The sequence below is a fragment of the Lithobates pipiens genome, unplaced genomic scaffold (genome assembly GCF_037356315.1).
Source record: "Lithobates pipiens isolate NorthernLeopardFrog02 unplaced genomic scaffold, aLitPip1_a1.2 Scaffold_1, whole genome shotgun sequence".
Lineage (NCBI taxonomy): Eukaryota > Metazoa > Chordata > Amphibia > Anura > Ranidae > Lithobates > Lithobates pipiens.
Genome location: NW_027507685.1, coordinates 97,479,888 through 97,500,215, shown reverse-complemented (window position 1 = coordinate 97,500,215; position 20,328 = coordinate 97,479,888). Strand labels below are relative to the sequence as shown.

The 20,328-nt window shown below is 43.0% G+C and overlaps 1 protein-coding gene across 1 annotated transcript in view; it reads left to right on the top strand.

The window, feature by feature from the left end:
* Positions 1-20,328, top strand: part of FRMPD3 (FERM and PDZ domain containing 3) — a 241,210-nt gene that overhangs the window by 82,258 nt on the left and 138,624 nt on the right. Inside the window, exon 3 of the mRNA XM_077466653.1 lies at positions 9,605-9,750. Coding sequence (XP_077322779.1) covers positions 9,612-9,750 — 139 coding nt within the window. The 5' untranslated portion in view covers positions 9,605-9,611. The remainder of the gene's footprint in view (positions 1-9,604; positions 9,751-20,328) is intronic.

Sequence of the window (20,328 nt, the reverse complement as noted above, 5' to 3'; positions counted from 1 at the left end):
TCCTAACCCCTCGTACCATTCCCCTGCGTAAGCCTTGCACCCTGTCATGTATGTCCTACGCTTATGTTGCCCTACAGCTACGTACATGTCTTCAACACTGTTGCAAATTGTTAACCAATAGAAAAGACTATCATTCTGAGCCCAGCATTTTTCTTTCTTGTCCCAAACGTTTTGGCCACTACTGTCTATTGATATTTGAAACAAATATGTACAACAATACTATACCTGGCTCAAGCTGGGCTCCCACAGTTCTTCCTGAGTGGAAGGCCCAGGTTGAGCGTCGGAAGACTCATCGGGTGTGGAATGGAGCATAGAAGGACGCGTGGAAGATAGCGTAGAGAGGGATTCCCTGACATCAGCCTGGTCTGCCAGAAAATGCATCCTGTCATAATACCACAGGGTGGGAACATAAACGTCATCTGCTAAAGCTCCAGATTTCATGGACTTCAGCACCTTGCTCCTCTCCCTCATATATGTACTCCTGAGGCTGCCAATTTTCTTTTTTAAATATTTGACGTCTGCCCTGGGGACCACCGGCTTCACAAACTCAACCAGTTGCAACATTGCTGCCTGCCTATTTTGTCTGTTACTATATTGAGGGTGTGTTGCTTGCCACAGTAAAGGCATGTCTCTGTATTTATCGATGAACAGAGGGAGGAAGCTATGGTCATTGAAGCCGTCCATAATCTCTGCAAGACACAACACAAGACAAACCCTAATGTCAGTCTAAACTCCACTAATGCAGGCCTCAATCTAGAAGCAGTGTAGCCTAGTGATGTACCAAGTTCAAAATTTTACCTTCGTTTGCACGTTCGTCGCGTCAGCTTCTCCCTCTGTTCACCGATCGTACGGACAACACACGAGTGTTGCATTTTATATACAGTGCACATGCGTAAACCTCCGCCCACCCCTGACGTTCTTTCAAGACTATTCCCCGCCCCTTCGCTTCCGGCGCAGTGGGGAGAGCACATGGCGGAGAGAACATAGGTGCGCACTAATAATAGTTCCACTAACGAGGAAGAGGGTGAGGAAAGCCCGGAGCCTGAAACGTCCCGATCCAGGAAGAGAAGATTTAATGCCTCAAATATGTCTTTTGGAGAGATGTTGGAGCTGGTCAACATATTGAACAGGACCGACTATGATGGGAAGTATGGACCTTACCCAAACTCAAATATCAGAAAGGCCAAGATCATGAATAAAGTTGTGAAGAGTCTTCTGAAGAATTTTGGGGTACACCGATCCATGGATCAACTGAGAAAACGCTGGTCAGACCTGAAAATGAGGGAGCACGAGCAGTACCTAAGGATCAAGCGTGTTCTTGACAAAAGTAAGTATTTGTTGTGTGCTCATATGATTATTATTGCTTGCATCCTGCTCCATGTGCTTTGCTTTCATGTTGTGCATTTTAAAATGGCCACTTTCAAGTTCATGGTTTCATTCGTTCGTAGGAAACATCATTCTGCAGAAAAGTATTCTAGCTGAACACAGTGTCCCCAATAATGTTATGACCTTGAAGCTCGGCCAAAATAAACAATTGGACAACACTTCCAAACAATGTTTCATATTGTCAATTCTGCCCTCTGTGTGCTATTTATTTATTTTTTACAATTATCATAGGGGAGAGAAGACTCTGCAAGTATAAGGACGCCAGGGACCACACCCCTTCCAAAGAAGGCCAACTTCCAAAAACAGAAACAGAGGAGCAGGAGGAGGAGGAGGAAGGAGAGATCGTGGAGGTTGGGCAAATTGCCACCACAACAGGTGAGTGTCAGAGAACACAGCTTCCGGTAAGCTCATCAATGTATGTCACCATATTTTTATTACATGGTGTGTTTTTTTGCTTTGTTTTGTAGGTGATGTGGAAGAAGATTCCTGTTTTACCAGTGAAAGTGCCCAGATCCAGATTGGGGAGACAATGGGGTGCAATCGGGATTTGGAAAATATCCTGCAAAACATCAATGATGTTAAAAATAAAATGAAGAACATCATTGATGTTTTGGGGAGAGTGTGAAACACCAAAAATTAGATAGGGTTTTATTTTTGCTATTTTAAAAACAAAATGTTGTATTTCTCCAAATTACAAATTTGGAAGATGCACAGAGTGTGTAAACATGCGCTATCTCCCTTCTTGGGGGATCAATGTACGTGTTTTGTGTAAAGTGTCTGAGATGAAGGGGTTTCAGCCCCAAAGCATGTACATTAATCCCCCATGATGGGAGATAGCACATGTTGACACACTGTGTGCATCTTCCAAATTTGTTTTTTTCAGGGGTGACACCCCATGTGATGAAGGCAATATCAGCCCAGTTTGTACATACTCGTGTCTGATATTGTCTTCACTTTTCAAAGTTGAACTTTGTAAGTTCCTGTGTTCTGTATTTTACGCTTTAATACATGCCTGTTTACACAAAAACACCAAGTAAACCAAATTTTGATTAAACTCTGTTTTTGAAACACACAATTTCTTGGTTTGTTGTAAAAACCTTGTCGAAACGCACATGTGAATGTGCTTGGATTAAAAAGTTTCATTATCAACAATGTGTGGCTTCTTTTTTCATTGCACTAAAAATGTATTTGTAGTACAATTTTAGTTTGTGCTGAGAAGGAGTGTGATTTACTAAAGGCAACTCCACTTTGCACTCCAAGTGCAGTTTCAGGTGTACTTTTGCAGTGCACTTGTAGTGCACAGTGGATGTGCCTTTAGTAAAAAACACCCACAGTGAGGTGTAAATTTGGACTATCATGCCATTTTCCTGCCATGGTGCAGAAAATTAGCACGATTTTGGTCAGTAATGCACTACATACATTATTTACAAAAACAAGGTGTGTGTGTAGCAGACCCACAACATAATAAGATTTTCTGAAGAAGAGACTGTCCCCTCATCTCGCTCTGAACTTGGGTTTGCACTGTTGGTGAAAAAGTCACAACTTGAAAAAACCTAAATATACCTAGGAGACACCTAAAACCAAGCCAAGCAGTAAATGAAGGAGTTTCAGATAAAAATGTATTCTTAAAATGCCGCTCAGACATTGTCTGGCATATCAATGGCCCCCCTACCCACAAAGTAGTCCATGTATTGTCTTCTAACCTCACGGGCGCTTTGTGGGGGCAAGCCAGGCCCATGAGGTTATCTTCATTTTCCAGCAAGTCTGCCTCTTGTTGGCCAACTGAGGCCGCATAGTTCACAGAAACTTTTTTCATAAAATTGTGCAGAACACAGCACGCCAGCACTATGTGATTCAGTTTGTATTCCGCCATGTGAATAGGCATAAGAAAAAGGCGGAACCGGCTGGCCAGTATACCAAAAGTGTTCTCCACCACTCTTCGGGCTCTGGACAGGCGGAAACTAAAAATCCTCTGGTCTGGGGTGAGGGTCCTCATGGGGAAAGGCCGCATCAGATGGTTCGCCAGGGCAAATGCCTCATCCGCGACAAAGATGAACGGGAGTCCTTCTTGATTCTCCTCTGGGGGTGGCAAGCCCAGACTGCCACTCTGGAGACGCCAGTAGAACTCCGTCCGTGTGAAGACTCCGACATCCGTCCATTTTGCCCCACGTCCACATGCAAAAAGTCATATGTCGCAGACACCACCGCCAACATCACGATACTAGGAAACCCCTTATAATTATAATAGTACGACCCCGAGTTGGGTGATGGGACGATGCGGACGTGCTTCCCATCTATTGCTCCTCCACAATTGGGAAAGTCCCAATGACTGGCAAAGTGGGAGGCCACAGTCTGCCATTCCTGTGGCGTTGAAGGACACTGTGGAGTGAAACAAGAACAAAAATTAGTAATTTGACAAATCAACATTGCAAGCAGATTAGACACCAACATTTTTGGTCAAAATTAGTATAACATTTTGGGAACTGAGTATTTAAAGCCTAAAGTCTAATGTCCCCTTATGAGAGTCATCACCCCCCCATCCCTCCCCCACCCCCCATATCCCCCATCTGATGGGCCCTTGCTCAAAAATGAGGGGGGGATGTTTAGGACAGGTAACCCTCTCCACTTGATTGAGAGCTGAATGGCTAAATAATGTGTGCTACTTTGGGAAGCCCCTCCTTAGTTACACTATTGGCAGCCCACCGGACAGGTAAGAAGTGTCATAATAACAAAAAGAAACCAAAATGGAAGCACTTTTTGACATTCTGCTATTACATATCCAGATAATTAATAGGTTAAAAAAAAAATATATAGCATTTGAAAGTATTGAGGCAGGCCCTTGCACTACATGCTTTGGTGAATTCATCCATAAATGTGAGCATCAAAAAGGTAGGTAGAGTGTGTATTGGGTTTGGTAAAGTCATCAGATAGAGGATTGCTATCAGCTGAGCTAGCAGTTGGGGGGAGGAGGGTTCTTAATGAGTTTGGCCCCCCCCCCAAAAAATGTCACTCTGCATGAACTGAAGCATACACATCACATTTGTAAACATTATAGGGGGTGTTTAGGGGAAAGCAATACTATGGAGCTGACAAAAGACATTGGTAAGTGACTAGACTATAGTTTTATGGGCCAAGAAGAGCATGGTGGGGAAGTTAGTGAGGCAAATATGCCTGAGGACAAAGAGTCAGAGCATATGAATTGGAGCATATTGCAATGATGGTAATTAGGGAATGAGGCAAGAAATGCAAGACATTAGCAATCATGAAATACATAGAATGTGATGTTAAAGGATAAAAATTACCATTATATAGTCCTTCTGCAGGACCTGAATGATGGCAGAACAGGTCTCTGGAATAATGATCCCCAGAGCCTGGGGGGAGATGCCTGTAGAGAACTTGAGGTCCTGAAGGCTTCTCCCAGTCGCCAAGTAGCGCAACGTGGCGATGAGCCTCTGCTCCAGAGTGATGGCTTGCCACATGCAGGTATCCTGCCTGGTAATATAAGGGGTCAGCAAAGCCAGCAGATGGTGAAAAACGGGGTCCGTCATCCGGAGATAATTCCTGAAATCATCAGGATTATTCTCGCGGATCTCACGGAGCAAAGGCATGTGCGATAACTGGTCACGCTGGCGCAACCAATTCTTGGTCCACAAACGCCTCCCCTCCCTGTTCATGGACCGGGCTTGTGTCAAAGTAACAACCCCAACATGAAGCCCCTGCACAGCACAAACTCTACGATGAGTACATAGACGAAACATGGTTTGAAAATGGTTGGCTCGTCAGAACGGACACCAGAAAGCACCGATAAACAGCAAGGCCTGAAAAAACGACCTGAATAGCAGAAGCAAGCAGACAATAAGAAATGCCTTTCAAAGCGTACTATACCAAGATATAGTCCACAATGATTAACAAATACTTACTGTCTGCACGCACTGATTATCAGATACGCAAAGACGAGGACAAACCGAAGAGCAGTAGTGATCTGAATCACAAATCTAAAAAGCGTGAATCGTCTCTTACCAAACTTCTACTAACACGAGATCAGCAGAAGGAGCCCAAAGGGTGCCGGACGTGGTGCTGAACTTCCCTTTTCTAGTCCCACCGTACACGGCTTACGTCACCGCGTTCTTGGCAACCGCAAAATCCGACAACTGGGTCCGACCATGTGTATGCAACAGTTTCGGACAAAATCCAACGGATTTGGTTGGCAGAATGTCCGACCTTGTGTACAGGGGCTTAGGCTGCTGTAATTCAAATAGTGCCCTATTTGGATGACCTGCTACTGTTTGCCGACTGAAGCGGTCAAGTAGAAGTCAATCTTCAAATAACTCAAGCACATCTAAAGAGTTTGGGTTGGCTTTTCAACCTTCAAAAGTCAAACCTAATACCATCTCAAAGGGTAAGGTTTCTGGGGTACGAAGTAGATTCATTAGAACAGAGAATATTTCTGCCCCAGGAGAAAATAGAGAAGATGCAGTTAGTTCTGAAAGCACTTCAATTCAACTCGGAGATTTCCGTAAGACAACCCATGTCGGCTCTGGGCCTGTTGACGGCAGCAATTCCCTCGGTACAGTGGGCCAGGTTCCATGCTCGTCCACTGCAGGTGGATATTTTGAGGAATTGGTTATACCAGGAACCTCTGGAGAAGAAGTTCTTCATAGGGGCAAGAGCAAAAAGATCGCTCTGGTGGTGGAGAAACCAAAGAAACATCTCAAAAGGGCTTCTCTGTTCCTTCCCGGTAACCAGAAGACTGACCACAGATGCCAGCGCATGGGGCTGGGGAGCCCACCTAGAAGAACAAACACTTCAGGGGGTTTGGTCCAAACCAGAGGCAAGAAGGTCGTTGAATTGGAGAGAGTTGAAGGCTATTCACCTAAGCCTTCTCTCCTTCCAGGAAGTTCTAGTGAAATAGCATGTCCAAATATTGTCGGACAATATGACGGCAGTATTATATTTAACAAAGCAAGGGGGCACAAAAAGCAGAACCTTGATGGAGCTAGCTTACCAAATCCTGAGATGGGCAGAGGACAAGTTGGCCTCTCTATCCGCAGTCCATTTGAAGGGAACGGAAAACACCTTGGCAGATCTACTCAGCAGGAGAGAAATAAGGGAAGCCGAGTGGTCTCTAAATCAGGAATTATTCGAGACGATCTCCAGGAGATGGGGTTCCCCTCAGATGGACCTCTTTGCAAAACAAGAAAATGCAAAAGTACCAGACTTCTTCTCCCTTCAAAGGCAGGATCAAGCTCTCGGAATAGATTCATTGGTCCACAAGTGGGACTTCCAGCTGTCTTACGCTTTTCCCCCATTTCAGCTGATTCCAAGGGTGTTAGCCAAATTCAGGATGGAATCCACGGAACTAATCTTAATAGCTCCTTATTGGCCGAAAAGACCATGGTTTTCAATCTTGATGAACCTCTCAGTGAAACCTCCTTGGAAGTTGCCAGGGCCAGATCCTCCATCGAGATCCAGCTTATCTCAATTTAACAGCCTGGTTTTTGAAGAACAGATCTTAAAGTGGAGGGCCGGTTATAAAAAAAAAAAAAAGTCAGCAGCTGCAAACACTGCAGCTGCTGACTTAATAAACACACTCACCTGTCCAGGGCGCCCGCGATGTCGGCCGCCCGAGGCCGACCCGTCCCTCGGCTCTCGGGTCCCGGCGCCGCCATCCCTTGTAAGGGAAACAGGCAGCGGAGCCTTATGGCTTCACTGCCCGTTTCCTACTGCGCATGCGCGAGTCCCGCAGCTACTGCGCATGCGCGAGTCCCGCAGCGCTTTCTGAATGGGACGCGCTGTGTTTTTTCATTTTTTTTTAGATTTTTTGTAATTTTTAACATTTTTTTGTTTTTCAGGGTGGCCCTCCCCTTTAAGATAGAAGGGCTTATCAGAGAAACTTATTACTACCCTTCTTGCAAGTAGGAAAAAAGTGACAAGAGTGGCATTTATTTCAAAGTCTGGAAGGTGTATAATACCTGGTGTTCCAGAAAAAACTTTATTTTGCTTAGTACTATTTCGGTTTTGGAATTTCTTCAAGAAGGATTGGAGAAAGGGTTAGCAGCAAGTACGCTCAAGACGCAGGTAGCTGCTTTATCAGTTTTTTTGGAAAGGACCCTGTCAGGGGAACATTTAATAATCAGATTTTTTAGGGCTATGGCTAAAGTAAAAACTAGACCTATTGTTAGTTTTCCCAAATGGGATTTATCTTTATTTCTTCAGGGACTGTCAAAGACTCAGTTTGAACCTATAGAAGGATCATCGTTAAAGTTTTTAACTTGGAAGATGGTTAAAACAAGCCATTAAAGAGGCATACACCTCTTTGGGTCTGGAACCTCCAGAAGGGATTTTGCCTCATTCGACTCGAGCAATAGCGACATCACGGGCAGAAAGGGCCGGGGCATCTCCTGAGCAAATTTGCAAGGCTGCCACATGGTCCAGTTTTTCAACCTTTATAAGGCACTACCACTTGGATCTGCTTTCAGCCTTGGACCAATCCTTTGGTAGGAAGGTTTTACAGGCAGTAGTTCCAACCTGAAGTAAGTTTCTCGGTTATCCCCTCCAAGGTGCTGTCCTGAAAGGCAAAGGGAGAAAACCTTAGTTAGACTTACCGGTGACGGTATTTCTACAAGCCTTTCAGGACAGCCTACTTCCCTCCCTAGGTGATTATGTATAATGTATAATTATAGGGCTTGGTAACTGTCTGCTTATATTTTCCATCATGTCGGAAGGATTTCTTGGTAACAACTGACGACATGGTGGAAGCAGCTGCTTTTAAAAGGGGCGTTGTCACAGAGTGTTTCCTGTGAAGAGGTGGAGCTACGCTCTCTCCAAGGTGCTGTCATGAAAGGCTCATAGAAATACCGTCACCGGTAAATCTAACTACGTTTTTTTCAGATCCTCAGAGAGTTCTTTGCCATGAGGTGCCATGTTGAACTTCCAGTGACCAGTATGAGAGAGTGAGAGCGATAACACCAAATTTAACACACCTGCTCCCCATTCACACCTGAGACCTCATAACACTAACGATTCACATGACACGGGGAGGGAAAATGACTAATTGGGCCCAATTTGGACATTTTCACTTAGGGTTGTACTCACTTTTGTTGCCAGCAGTTTAGACATTAATGGCTGTGTGTTGAGTTATTTTGAGGGGACAGCAAATTTACACTGTTATACAAGCTGTACACTCACTACTTTACATTGTAGCAAAGTGTCATTTCTTCAGTGTTGTCACATGAAAAGATAGAAGAAAAGATTTACAAAAATGTGAGGGGTGTACTCACTTTTGTGAGATACTGTATATAATGTTTTGAGGTTCTGGGTAATTAAAAAAAAACATGATTTTTACATGTAGGAGAGAAATGCCAGAATTGGCCTGGTGGGGAAGTGGCTTGAAGAGCTGACATTATATGCATAAGAGGAATGATTGGGATTTCAGTGTTGCTAATCACAGTTATCACTTGATCCTCCTCACCCCACCCATTTGGGGTTTTTTTTTTTTTTTTGCTTTCACAGCTCCTGGTCATCTTTGTCAGCATTCCAAAATTAAAGTGAGAATCTACAAAAAAGATCCCGGTGTCTCCTCAGCTACCCTGTTTCCCCAAAAATAAGACCTAGCGTGATTGTCTGTGATGCAATGTAAGCCCTACCCCCCAAATAAGCCCTACCCTGAAAATAAGACCTACAAGGACTTTGACTAGGGCTTATTTGGGGGGTAGGGCTTATATTGCAGCCATCACCAACAATCATGCTAGGTCTTATTTTTGGGGAAACAGGGTAATAAGTGATAAAACAGTTGAGGTTTGTAGCATGATAAGCCCCATACACACTATCAGATTTTCTGCTGATTTTTATCTTCAGATTTACCAAAACCATGTAGTGCAAGGGCCTGCCTGATTGTATACAAATTAAAACTCCTAAGGTGACCTCATATTATATGGTTTTGGTAAATCTGAAGGAAAAAATCTGCAGAAAATCTGATGTGTGTATGGGGCTTAAAAAGATTCAAAATGTTGCTACGGGGCCCTATATATTATAATTATGGCTCTAGGTCCAAGGTACCGTAAGTATCTATTTTCTACTAAGTTTGTTTTTTGTAATATTTTTACTTGGCATGGGGATACAAAGTAGCAGTACCTTGGATTTTGTTGGTGTAAGATCCCCGTTAACATTTAGTTAATTCTTGAACATCTAATTACTCATGTCTCCTCTCTTTGTGCAGTCATGTGATGTGGACGTGTGCTATGGAATGTGGTCAGCTGACCCCTCAGTCTATACGTCAAGTCACCATTTCTCGTCAACCAGGAGTTGGCTTTGGATTTGTTGCTGGCAGTGCAGGACCCGTTGTTGTACGATCTGTCATTGCAGGTGAAACTAAAAGATCAATTCATTTTTTTTATCATTTCAGTCTATTCCATTGTAAATAATAATTTATTGAAGTAACATCTGAAATTTGCTACGTAATCATTTCACATGCAAGTTCAGAGCATTTTATATACACTGTATTGTCAAAAGGATTGGGACACCTGCCTTTAGACGCACATGAACTTTAATGGGCTCCCAGTCTTAGTCCGTAGGGTTCAATATTCAGATGACACCATTTGCAGCTATAACAGCTTCAGCTCTTGTGGGAAGGCTGTCCACAAGGTTTAGGAGCGTGTCTATGTGCAGGCCAGTCAAGTTCCTTCACCCAAAACTCACTTATCCATGTCTTTATGGACCTTGTTTTGTAACATAGTTAGTAAGGTTGAATAAAGACACCAGTCCATCCTAAGTGTGGGTGCATGTCTCACGAATGCGTTTCTGGAAGAATGGTCAAACATTCCCATAAACACACTCCTACACCTTGTGGACAGCCTTCCCAGAAGAGTTGAAGCTGTTATAGCTGCAAAGGGGGAGCAAACTCAATATTGAACCCTACGGGCTAAAACTGGGATGGAATCATGTGTGTGTAAAGGCAGGTGTCCCAATACTTTTGACAATGTAGTGTATTTCCCTCCAGACCAGAACTACTCCATGTATTGCTTAATTTTTGTGGCAATAAAATGAGGCGTTATAGACAAATGTCCATTGAGTTCAACCAAAAGACAAAAATAAATAAAAATCATCGCCAGAACCTTTAGCCTGCAGCTGATCAAGAGGAAGGCTAAACTCTTTTAAAGCATGGTCTAGTTGATGTGGTGTTGTATATAACTATTACCATCCAGTTGTACTTAAAGTGGTTGTAAACCCATGGGGGAAAAAAAAAAGCAACCTACAAGGCAAAGGCATAATGAGCTAGTATGCATAGCATGCTAGCTCATTATGAACAACTTACCTGAGAACGAAGCCCCCGAAGCGGTCCTCCGTCTTCATGTCTGCCGCTGCCATGGATCCCGGAGTGACTTCTGGGTCTCGCTGCTCCGGCGCTGTGATTCGCCGGAGCAGCGATGACGTCACTCCCGCGCATGCGCACGGGAGCCGACACTCGCGGCATATCGCCGCAATATGCGGCCTGCCCAGTGCGCCTGCGCTCCGTTGTCTACGGCGCATGCACCGTAGACAGCGGTGACTGTCTTTTTGTAAATACCTCCTAATCTGTATAGGTTTAGGAGATATTTCTTGGACCTACAGGTAAGCCTTAATCTAGGCTTACCTGTTGGTCAAAGTGGTTTGTAAGGGTTTACAACCACTTTAAGAGTACCTTGATGGGTAGGTGATGGCACCTCATCCCTTCACACAGTGGAAACCAAGTATAGAAGAAAAATGGGACTTTCATGGTGTCATCCAAAACTAGCAACACAAATTATTCCATAAAGTGTATATTTATTACAAATATGGGTAAAAAAATGTTGTTGGTTGAACTGGATGGACTTTTCAACCAGGTTAACTACGGTATATGTCTTAATAAAATAGTTAGTGTACACCAACATAGTTGTCACATACCTGGTTGGAGGCCAAATTGATGAGAGGGCATCCATTGTGGTTAACTGTTGAGTACCCATGGTGGTTAAAACAATAAGTGCAAGGCCCTAAGAAGCAAAGCCAACAGCTCAAAGCTGTCCTGTGCTGTTTCCAGTTCTTCTAGACTTGGCATCCCTACTCTTTGCCCATTAGAAAGTAACTGATGATGCAACTGCTGCCCATGCGGACTGGAGATATATTGTCCCTCCATCCCAACTCTACTTTCTGCATCTTACAGATCCCAGGAATAGGCCACAAGTGCACACTTTACCATGCATGTGCTGTAGGCAGTGTACACTAGAAATATATTGCTAAGAGCAAAAAGAAAGTTTTTTTTTGGCAGAAAAGGAATGCAAAGGGTGTACTACCACAAAAATACATTGCCTAGAATTTTTTTTAAAGAGCAAAGTTTTCCTTTAAAGTACATTTTCGCTGAAACAAAAAATGCCCTCAGCTTCCCTCCCTATCTTCCCCAATACCACTAGTTGTGTCCTTATCCCCTATAGGCCCGTATTTACCTCTTACTTTGTGGGTCTTGGAGTTCCTTAGAGTATGAGTTTAGTCAAATTAAAAAAATATCCCCATCTGCCTCAATACATCTAGCTGCATCTACCCCAACCCACCCCACCCTATCCCGCAGATCTGTATTTACCTTTTATGATAGCTGCAGCCTCCTGCAATGTCAGAAGCCCAGTCAGTAAGGGTCTAGTGCCAGGCCACCTGTGCATTAATATCCCATAGACATGGGCAGCATAGCGGCTTAGTGGTTATCACTTGTTTCCTCCCACACTCTGAAGTAATGCTGGTAGGTTTATTGGATCAGCTGAGTGTGACCAAGATGGTTGCTTCACCTACTAAGTGCCATGAGTTCCCAGGGGGAGAAGTGTTATAGAAATAATAAATTAGAATTGAATGGGACATTGCTCCTGCTATATTGGTATGGCCAGTAAAGTCTGAGGGACCTTCACTTGATCCTGGCACTTGATTTTTGAGGTAGCACCCAGGGTTGGAGTGGCGGGTTAGTGGCATTTAGGCAGATAAGGAGGAGGCATTTTTTTTTGTTTTAGTGAACATGCACCTTAACAAACTTCCAGACCCACAAAGCTATATATGGTCATCACACCTACTCCATGGCTGATCTGTTAAAAGAGCACAGATAGAATATGTACATTTTGAGAAGTTTTCTGATATGAGGCCTCATATGAAGATAATGGATCCTGTGAGTTGCCTCCCAGTTGTGCATACCAATAGACAACACTGAAAAAGTTAATGGATGGTGTCATCTCACTGTAACCAGACTGAGCTTCCAAACAGGCTTCTCTCCAGCATACACCTCTAGGCATAAAAAGCATGCAAAGTATTTCCTATCCATATTTTACATTTTTGCACATTTTGATAAAAGGCGACAACATTGTCTTCTGCCCTACCTAAGTAAAATCCTTTTTTTTTTTTTGCTTTTTCCTGCTTCTGCATAATTGAGCAATTCATGCTTTTTTTTTTTTTTTTTTGCTTTGGTTGTTCAATTGGTTGTCTGTCTTAGAAAAGCCATGTCTGGATATAGTCCTACATGTTTTTAGGTGTTAGGCCTTATGCACACTGGACGTTATTAGAGCTGCTGTTTTTGGCTTCAGGTTTTTTTTTTTCTGCAACCAGTAAACTCCCCAGCATGCTATCCTATGTGTCCATGCACACATAGGCTTTTATCAGTGTTTATTGGCAGGGGCGTCTTCTGGCTGGAAAAAAACCCCCAGAACTAGTGGGTTCAAAGAGGAGTTTTTAAGCTGTAAAAATGCTCTTACTCTGAAAAATGTGGTTATTCTGCATTTATGAGCTTTTTTGAGCCATAAGCTTTTGTGGGAGTATAGTTTTGCTAAAAAAAAAAAAAAAAAAGCTAAATGACACACATGACAAAAATGCTACTGAAAAAATAATTTTACAGCTTTCTATAGCTAACGTTTCTGGCATTTTTAGAATGTCCAGTGTGAATGAGGCCTTAAATGTGCTGCAATGTTTATTTTATCTGTACATGTATAAATGAAAAACATTATATGTGATTATCACAGTGCTCTCAGGGGAATACTAGGATTGGGGGGGGGGGGGGGGGCAAATAAACCTTAGCCAAGTCAAATAATATATGTTTGGTTGGTGACCCTGAGGGAAAATACCCCCTTACCTTTTAGACCTCAGTCAGAGCAGGACCTGCTTTACCACTAACACTGGCACTCACACACTAAATACTGTCCTGGCTTTGATTGATGTGCCCAGGATCTTTACTTTGAGTCCATTGAATACTTTGATTGATGTGTCCAAGATCTTTACTTTGAGTCCATTGGACTCTTTGATTTATGTGCCCACGATCTTTACTTTAAGTCAGTTGGACTCTTTGATTGATGTGTCCAAGATCTTTACTCTGAGTCCATTGGACTCTTTGATTGATGTGCCCAAGATCTTTACATTAAGTCAATTGAACTCTTTGATTGATATGTCCAAGATCTTTACTTTGAATCCATTGGACTCTTTAATTGATGTGTCCAAGATCTTTACTTTGAGTCATTGGACACTTTGATGATGTATCCAAGATCTCTCATTTGCATCCACTGGACTCTTTGATAGATGTATCCAAGATCTTTATTTTGGGTCCATTGGACACTTTGATTGATGTAGACACTGTACATATACATACATAGTATGCAGTGTATATCATACATACATTATTGTATAAGCCAGTTATACTGGGTGACATATTGACCAGACCTACTATATTCTACATAACAAAAGGATAGCTAATGACGCTTTGCTTTGAGTCCATTGGTCTCTTTGACTGATGTGTCCAAGACTTTTACTTTGAGTCCATTGGACTTTTTGATTGCTGTGCCCAAGATCTTTACTTTGAGTCCATTGGAAAAACCAGAAAGGTCCAGAGGCAAGCTGGGTTGGTAACAGGAAGTCCTAGAATACATGATGCACAGGAGCAAGATCATCCAGCAATCTCTGGCCACAGCCACTGTCCGTATATAGGGCGATTGGCATGAGGTGTCCATGCAGAAATGCGCCTGTGCGCATTCCGGTGCAAACAAGCATGGCCATGTACAGTAGTGGCAACTATGCCAGGTCTTCTTAGCACATGCACATTTTTGTTCTGATGTCCCCTTCTCAGCACATGCTCACCTTTGCTCTGAATGGTGCCCTGACAATAGTATTACTTATATAATTGGTTTCCATTCATTTATACTTTGAGTATTTAACCACTACAATACAGGGCACTTTCGCCCCCTTCCATCCCAGCCCAATTTTCAGCTTTCATCCCTCTCGCACTTTCAATGACAATTGTGCGGTCATGCTACACTGTACCCTAATGAAATTTTTATAATTTTGTTCGCACAAATAGAGCTTTATTTTGGTGGTATTTATTCACGACTCGGAAAGCGGAAATTTGGAAAAAAACAATATTTTCTTTTTTCTATTTTAAAAGAAATCCAGTCAAATCAAATTTTGTCATAAATTTAAGCCAAAATTTATTCTGCTACATGTTTTTGGTAAAAAAAATTCTGTTAAGTGTATAATAATTGGTTTGTGTGATCACGGACATATGTACACAAATGATCATGTACATATGTGTGCAGGTGATCACGTACATATGTGTGCAGATAATCATTGGAACGTGTGATTTTAGTGGGACATATGTGGGGGACATGTGTTTTTTATTTGGGGACATGTGTGTTTTGGGGACATGTGTGGTGACATGTGTATTGTGGTGACATGTGTGTTTACACTGTAGGTTTATACTAGACTGGTGATTAGTTAGTAAAAAGCTGTAAAAACAGCTCATACTCACTGATCACCAGCCGGCTGCAGCGATCTGCTCTCCCCTCCTCAGCGACGACTTCCATGTGAGAAGAGGAGAGCCGATTGCCTAGCAACCGGCTGTTTGTTTACATCACATGATGGCCGTGATTGGACACGGCCGTAATGTGATCAGGAGGGCCAATCACAGAGCCCTCCTGCCGATCCGAGATGTGCTGTGTCTGGGTGACACGAGCACAACGGGATCGCGCCGCTGCGCAGGCACGCGCGCGCGCGATCCCCCTCCTTCTGAAGGACGTTCCTGAATGTCCTCTCAGAAGTAGAGAGCTCCCACCCGGCCGTATATGTACATTGGCAGGGTGGGAAGTGGTTAAACCATATTGAACCTTTCCTTGAGAGATTCTGTTGAGTTGACTAGAACTAGCTCTTGTGGAAGACTATTTTAAATTTTCTTAGCTCGTGCAGAAAAGAAGCCTTCCCTATACGACAGTTAAACCTCATTTCCTCCAAATGCAAAGAGCCTCCCCTTCTCTTTAATAATGACCTTTAAAATAAATAACTCTAAGTCAGTTTTGTAGTATGGCCAAGGGTAGGAAGCTCATGCTATAATGATTTATGTAGGATATTCTGTAAAAAAAAAAAAAAAAAAAAAAAAAAAAAATATATATATATATATATATATATATATATATATAATATACTTATTTATACAGTATATATACACACTTAGTATACCATACATACATTATTGTACAGGCCAGACATACAGGCTGACATATTGACCAGGCCTGCTTTTTTCTACATAACAAAAGGATAGTTACCGTAATTACTCTTTGCTTTGAGTCCATTGGACTCTGACTGATGTGTCCAAGATTTGTACTTTGAGTCCATTGGAAACTTTGATGGACCTGTCCAAGATTTTTACTTTTAGTCCATTGGACATTTTGATTGATGTGTCTTTGACAGATGTTTGCAAGATCTTAAGGTTAAATTAAGTGTCTGTAGCACTGACCCCCGAAGGAGCGGCTGGTTTTATTGGGCTTACCGTTACCTTCTTGACCTTGTGTGCGTCTAAGGGTTTTCCAAGGTAGATGGCCCAAAGAACTGCAGAAACTGACACTGGATCCATTTTTGGGATTTTTATTTGACAAGTAGACAAAACTGTTTCTCAAAGAAGGGTAGAAGGTTGGGTAGGAAGTTCAGGTACTCTTGGAACTGCAAAAGATAGGAAGTCTCTCACTATAGAAATCAGCTATAGAGAGCTACCAGCTATAGTGAGCTACAGCTACCGGATAGACCTCCTCTCACTAGGCCTAGCAGCCGATAGAGTGTTTAAGTAAAACAAAGTCTCTGCCACAGACATGAATATAGAACACTTGAATAAAGTCTCTGCCACAGATTTAGATGTAGAACACTTGTGAATAAAGTCTCTGCCACAGACTTGAATGTAACTGAGGGACGTAGATAAATTTAGAGAGCTATCATACGGTACCAGTATCTTGCAGCCGGCGATACCGTATGAGTGTAGATTCACTTGGTGTCTTTCAACTGAGCCTCCAGGCCCCTTCTGAGAAGCCAGCCTTATGTGTGGCCTTCTCCCGAAGAGTCCTCCCCTGGTTGCTTCTCCAGTTGCTGGGCCTCTCCACAGATGAGACGGCACCGGACCACCTTTAAATCCTCCTCTCAGTTACTTTGCCTCGGGCTAGCCAGCCCCGAGACTTTCAAATTGGATGGATCCGCACCCCAAGCCATGATGGCCATGGGGGCTGGTCAGGAGGACCAGAACCAAGCAGACAGAGAGATCTTCTGGACCGGAACCCAGAAGCACGTGATGTCAGTACCTTAAGTACACTCTCCCAGAATGCATAGCAAGATGACACTCCCACTGGGCTGGTTCCAAGAAAGAATGACACTCGATACGCCTAGCTAAACTGTGTTCTCACACTGGTCAGTGGTGACAGCGACACCTGCGGCCAAGCAGAACCCAGTGCAATCCAGCCAGACTGGCACCAAAACCATAATTTGGTATAATTAACCCTAAAACCTAACTATGGCTTTAGGAACTCTAAATAGAAAAAAAACACATAGCGTGTGCTCTTCAGGAGCCGGCGTTACATGTCTTTTCAGTTGATGTGTCCAAGATCTTCACTTTGAGTTCATTGGACATTTTGATTGATGTGTCTTTGACATACGTTTGCAAGATCATAACGTTGGGTCCATTGGACATTTTAATTGATGTGTTTTTGATGTGTCCAAGATCTTCACTTTGTGTCCATTGGACATTTTGATTGATGTGTCTTTGGCGGATTTTTTTCAAGATCTTAACGTTGAATCCATTGGACACTTCGATTGATGTGTCTTTGATGGATGTGTCCAAGATCTTAACTTTGGGTCCACTAGAAATTTTGATTTATGTGTCTTTCATTGATATGTCCAAGATCTTCACTTTAAGTTCATTAGGCACAAGCACTAAAGCCTTGAAGAAGGGGGATTGTTTGGGCCTCTTGGCTAATTTTTGGTCCTTTGTTGAATCCAATAAATATTTTGGACACTAATACCCATTTGTTTGGTGCTCTTGCTGGATCAATTATACATAAATTAATCAATTAGGCAGGGCTCGACAAACCCCAGGCGCCAGGTCGCATTTGCGACTAGAATTAGTGACCTGGCGCCTGGGGCAGCACAGCTGGGGGGTATCCTGTCTCCTTGCACACCCCCCTCCCCCCCAGCGTGATCGCGTTGGGCCGCACCGCCGCCGGCCAGTAATGTAGGCCCCGGATTTGAGGCCTTCTGCGGTCCTATGCTTCCTTCTGGAATCTGGCGCCCTCTTGTGGTGGCCATTGGTATGACAACCAGCAATGCTAATGAAGCTTCCCCTGCCTGTTTTCACTGCCCACCTATCTCCTTCCCTTTACTTAGAACCCCTAAACATTATATATATTTTTTATTCTAACATAAAATGGTGGTTGTTGCAATACTGTCTGCCACACCGTATCTTACAAGCGCACTTTTTTTGGGAAAAATAATTAATTTAATTAAAAAATAAGACAACAGTAAAGTTGGTCCAATTTTTTTTTTTATATTGTCAAAGATAATGTTACGCAGAGTAAATTGATACCCAACATGTCACGCTTCAAAATTGCGCCCCGTTTGTGGAATGGCGACAAATATTTACCCTTTAAAATCTCCATAGGCGATGTTTAAAAAATTCTACAGGTTGCATGTTTTGAGTTACAGAGGAGGTCTAGGGCTAGAATTATTGCTCTCGCTCTACAGATCATGGCGATACCTCACATGTGTGGTTTGAACACCGCTTTCATATGCGGGCGCTACTCACGTATGCGTTCGCCTCTGCACGTGAGCTTGGCGCGACGGGGCGCATTTAAAAAAAAAAAAATTTCTGATTTATTTGAACTTTTATTTTTTATTTTTTCTCTGTGCTTTTAAAAAAAATTGTGTCACTTTTATTCCTATTACAAGGAATGTAAAAACCCCTTGTAATAGAGAAAAGTATGACAGGTCCTTTTAAATATGAGATCTGGGGGGTCAAAAAGACGTCCGATCTCATATTTACACTAAAATGCAATTTAAAAAAATGTTGTCATTTGAAAAAAATAAAAATAAATAAAATGTCCCTCTGAGAGCTATGGCAATGACTTGGAGACAGGTGGGGGGCGCCATCTTCCCCTCACTCATTTCCATGTCAGGCCAGGGACAGGTCCGGATCGCCGTTACCGACCTGGCTTCTAAATTTTTTAGCTGGCTCCTAGATTCCAAACAAATTTGTCAAGCCCTGAATTAAGGTGACCTCTGCCCATCAGGAGGGGCCCCTTTTTGTGGAGAGTGGTCGAACCTAAACCACTGGGTTGAGTGAAGTACTTCTATTTGTATCGTTTGGAGATGAATGTCCAGCATCTTACCCCAGGCAGTGTCGGCTGATGGGTGTTATTTGCTTCCTGGTCAGACTTGTGGAATGCTGTAAGAATACAAAACTTTCAGATGTGATGTGCTCATTTGTTAAAGGAAGCTGAATGTTGAGGATTATTTGTGAATATGACATTTCGAATGCAGTTTTTTTTTTTTTTTCGGCGAATCCATATCATTTTCACAGAGCAGCAGCCATCTTGTTCAGTTCATAGAGTACTGAGTTACAATGAGCCAGGTTCTTTAAACCTTTAAACTGAACCTTTTGGCCAGACTACAGTAAGGTACCTACTCATTCTTAACAGTGGTGTCGCTAGGGTGGGACTTTTGGGGCTATAGTCCCGAATCTGGGGCTCATGGCCCTGAGTCTCTGCAGGGGTCCTCAAGGGGAGAGGAGGCTCTCTGGGGACCCTAATGTAAGTTAGGGGCTCTCTGGGAACCCTGATGCAAGGGGGAGGCTCTCTGGGGACCCTGATTTAAGGGGGGTTCACTGGGGACCCTGATTTAAGGGGGAGGCTTACTGGGGACCCTAATGCAAAGGGGGCATTCTGGGGATATATATATATATATATATATATATATATATATATATACACGCGTGTATATTACTGTATATACATGTGTATGCCCGCCCAAGCTTATGACTTTCTTTACTACACTGCTATGGCTCTATGAATGAAGGATTTGTATAGCGCTGCAAATGCGAACTGAATTGCCTCCAGGCGCTTTCTCAGCCTGAGTTGTCTAGCTTCTTAGAAAAGGTAGGTCTTGAGTTCTTTTCCTGAACGCCTGGTGGTTTTCTTCCATACGGATGTAAGTCGGTAGAGCGTTCCATAGCCGTGGTCCTTGGACTGCACTCTAGCCCCAGATCTTTTGTAGACCTAGCAACGCCCCTGCTTAAGAAGGAGTAGAAGAGTTTTAAAACAAACCCTCACTGAAGCTGCAGTTACTGTGGAATAATCCATCTTCAAGAATGAAGACTGGCAGGCTGCCAAGTCCTTGCTTCCAGAGAAAATAATCTGGCATTCATAGTTTAGCAGAGTGTATTCCTGATGATTTTGAACAGTTTATTTCAAAAGTTTTTTTAGGTGTTTTACAGGCATGTAGGCAGGTGCAGCCTACTTTTTTGGCGCTGCAGGTGGTGCTCCTCTGCAGCAGCCCGATAGCTGGAGAGCAAGTCAAGAGTAACATAGTTCCATATGAAAGGATTGTATGTGGATCCGCGTAAGCAAAAAGTACAAAGCAGGCAAAACCTTGGGAAGAAACAAACTGCTG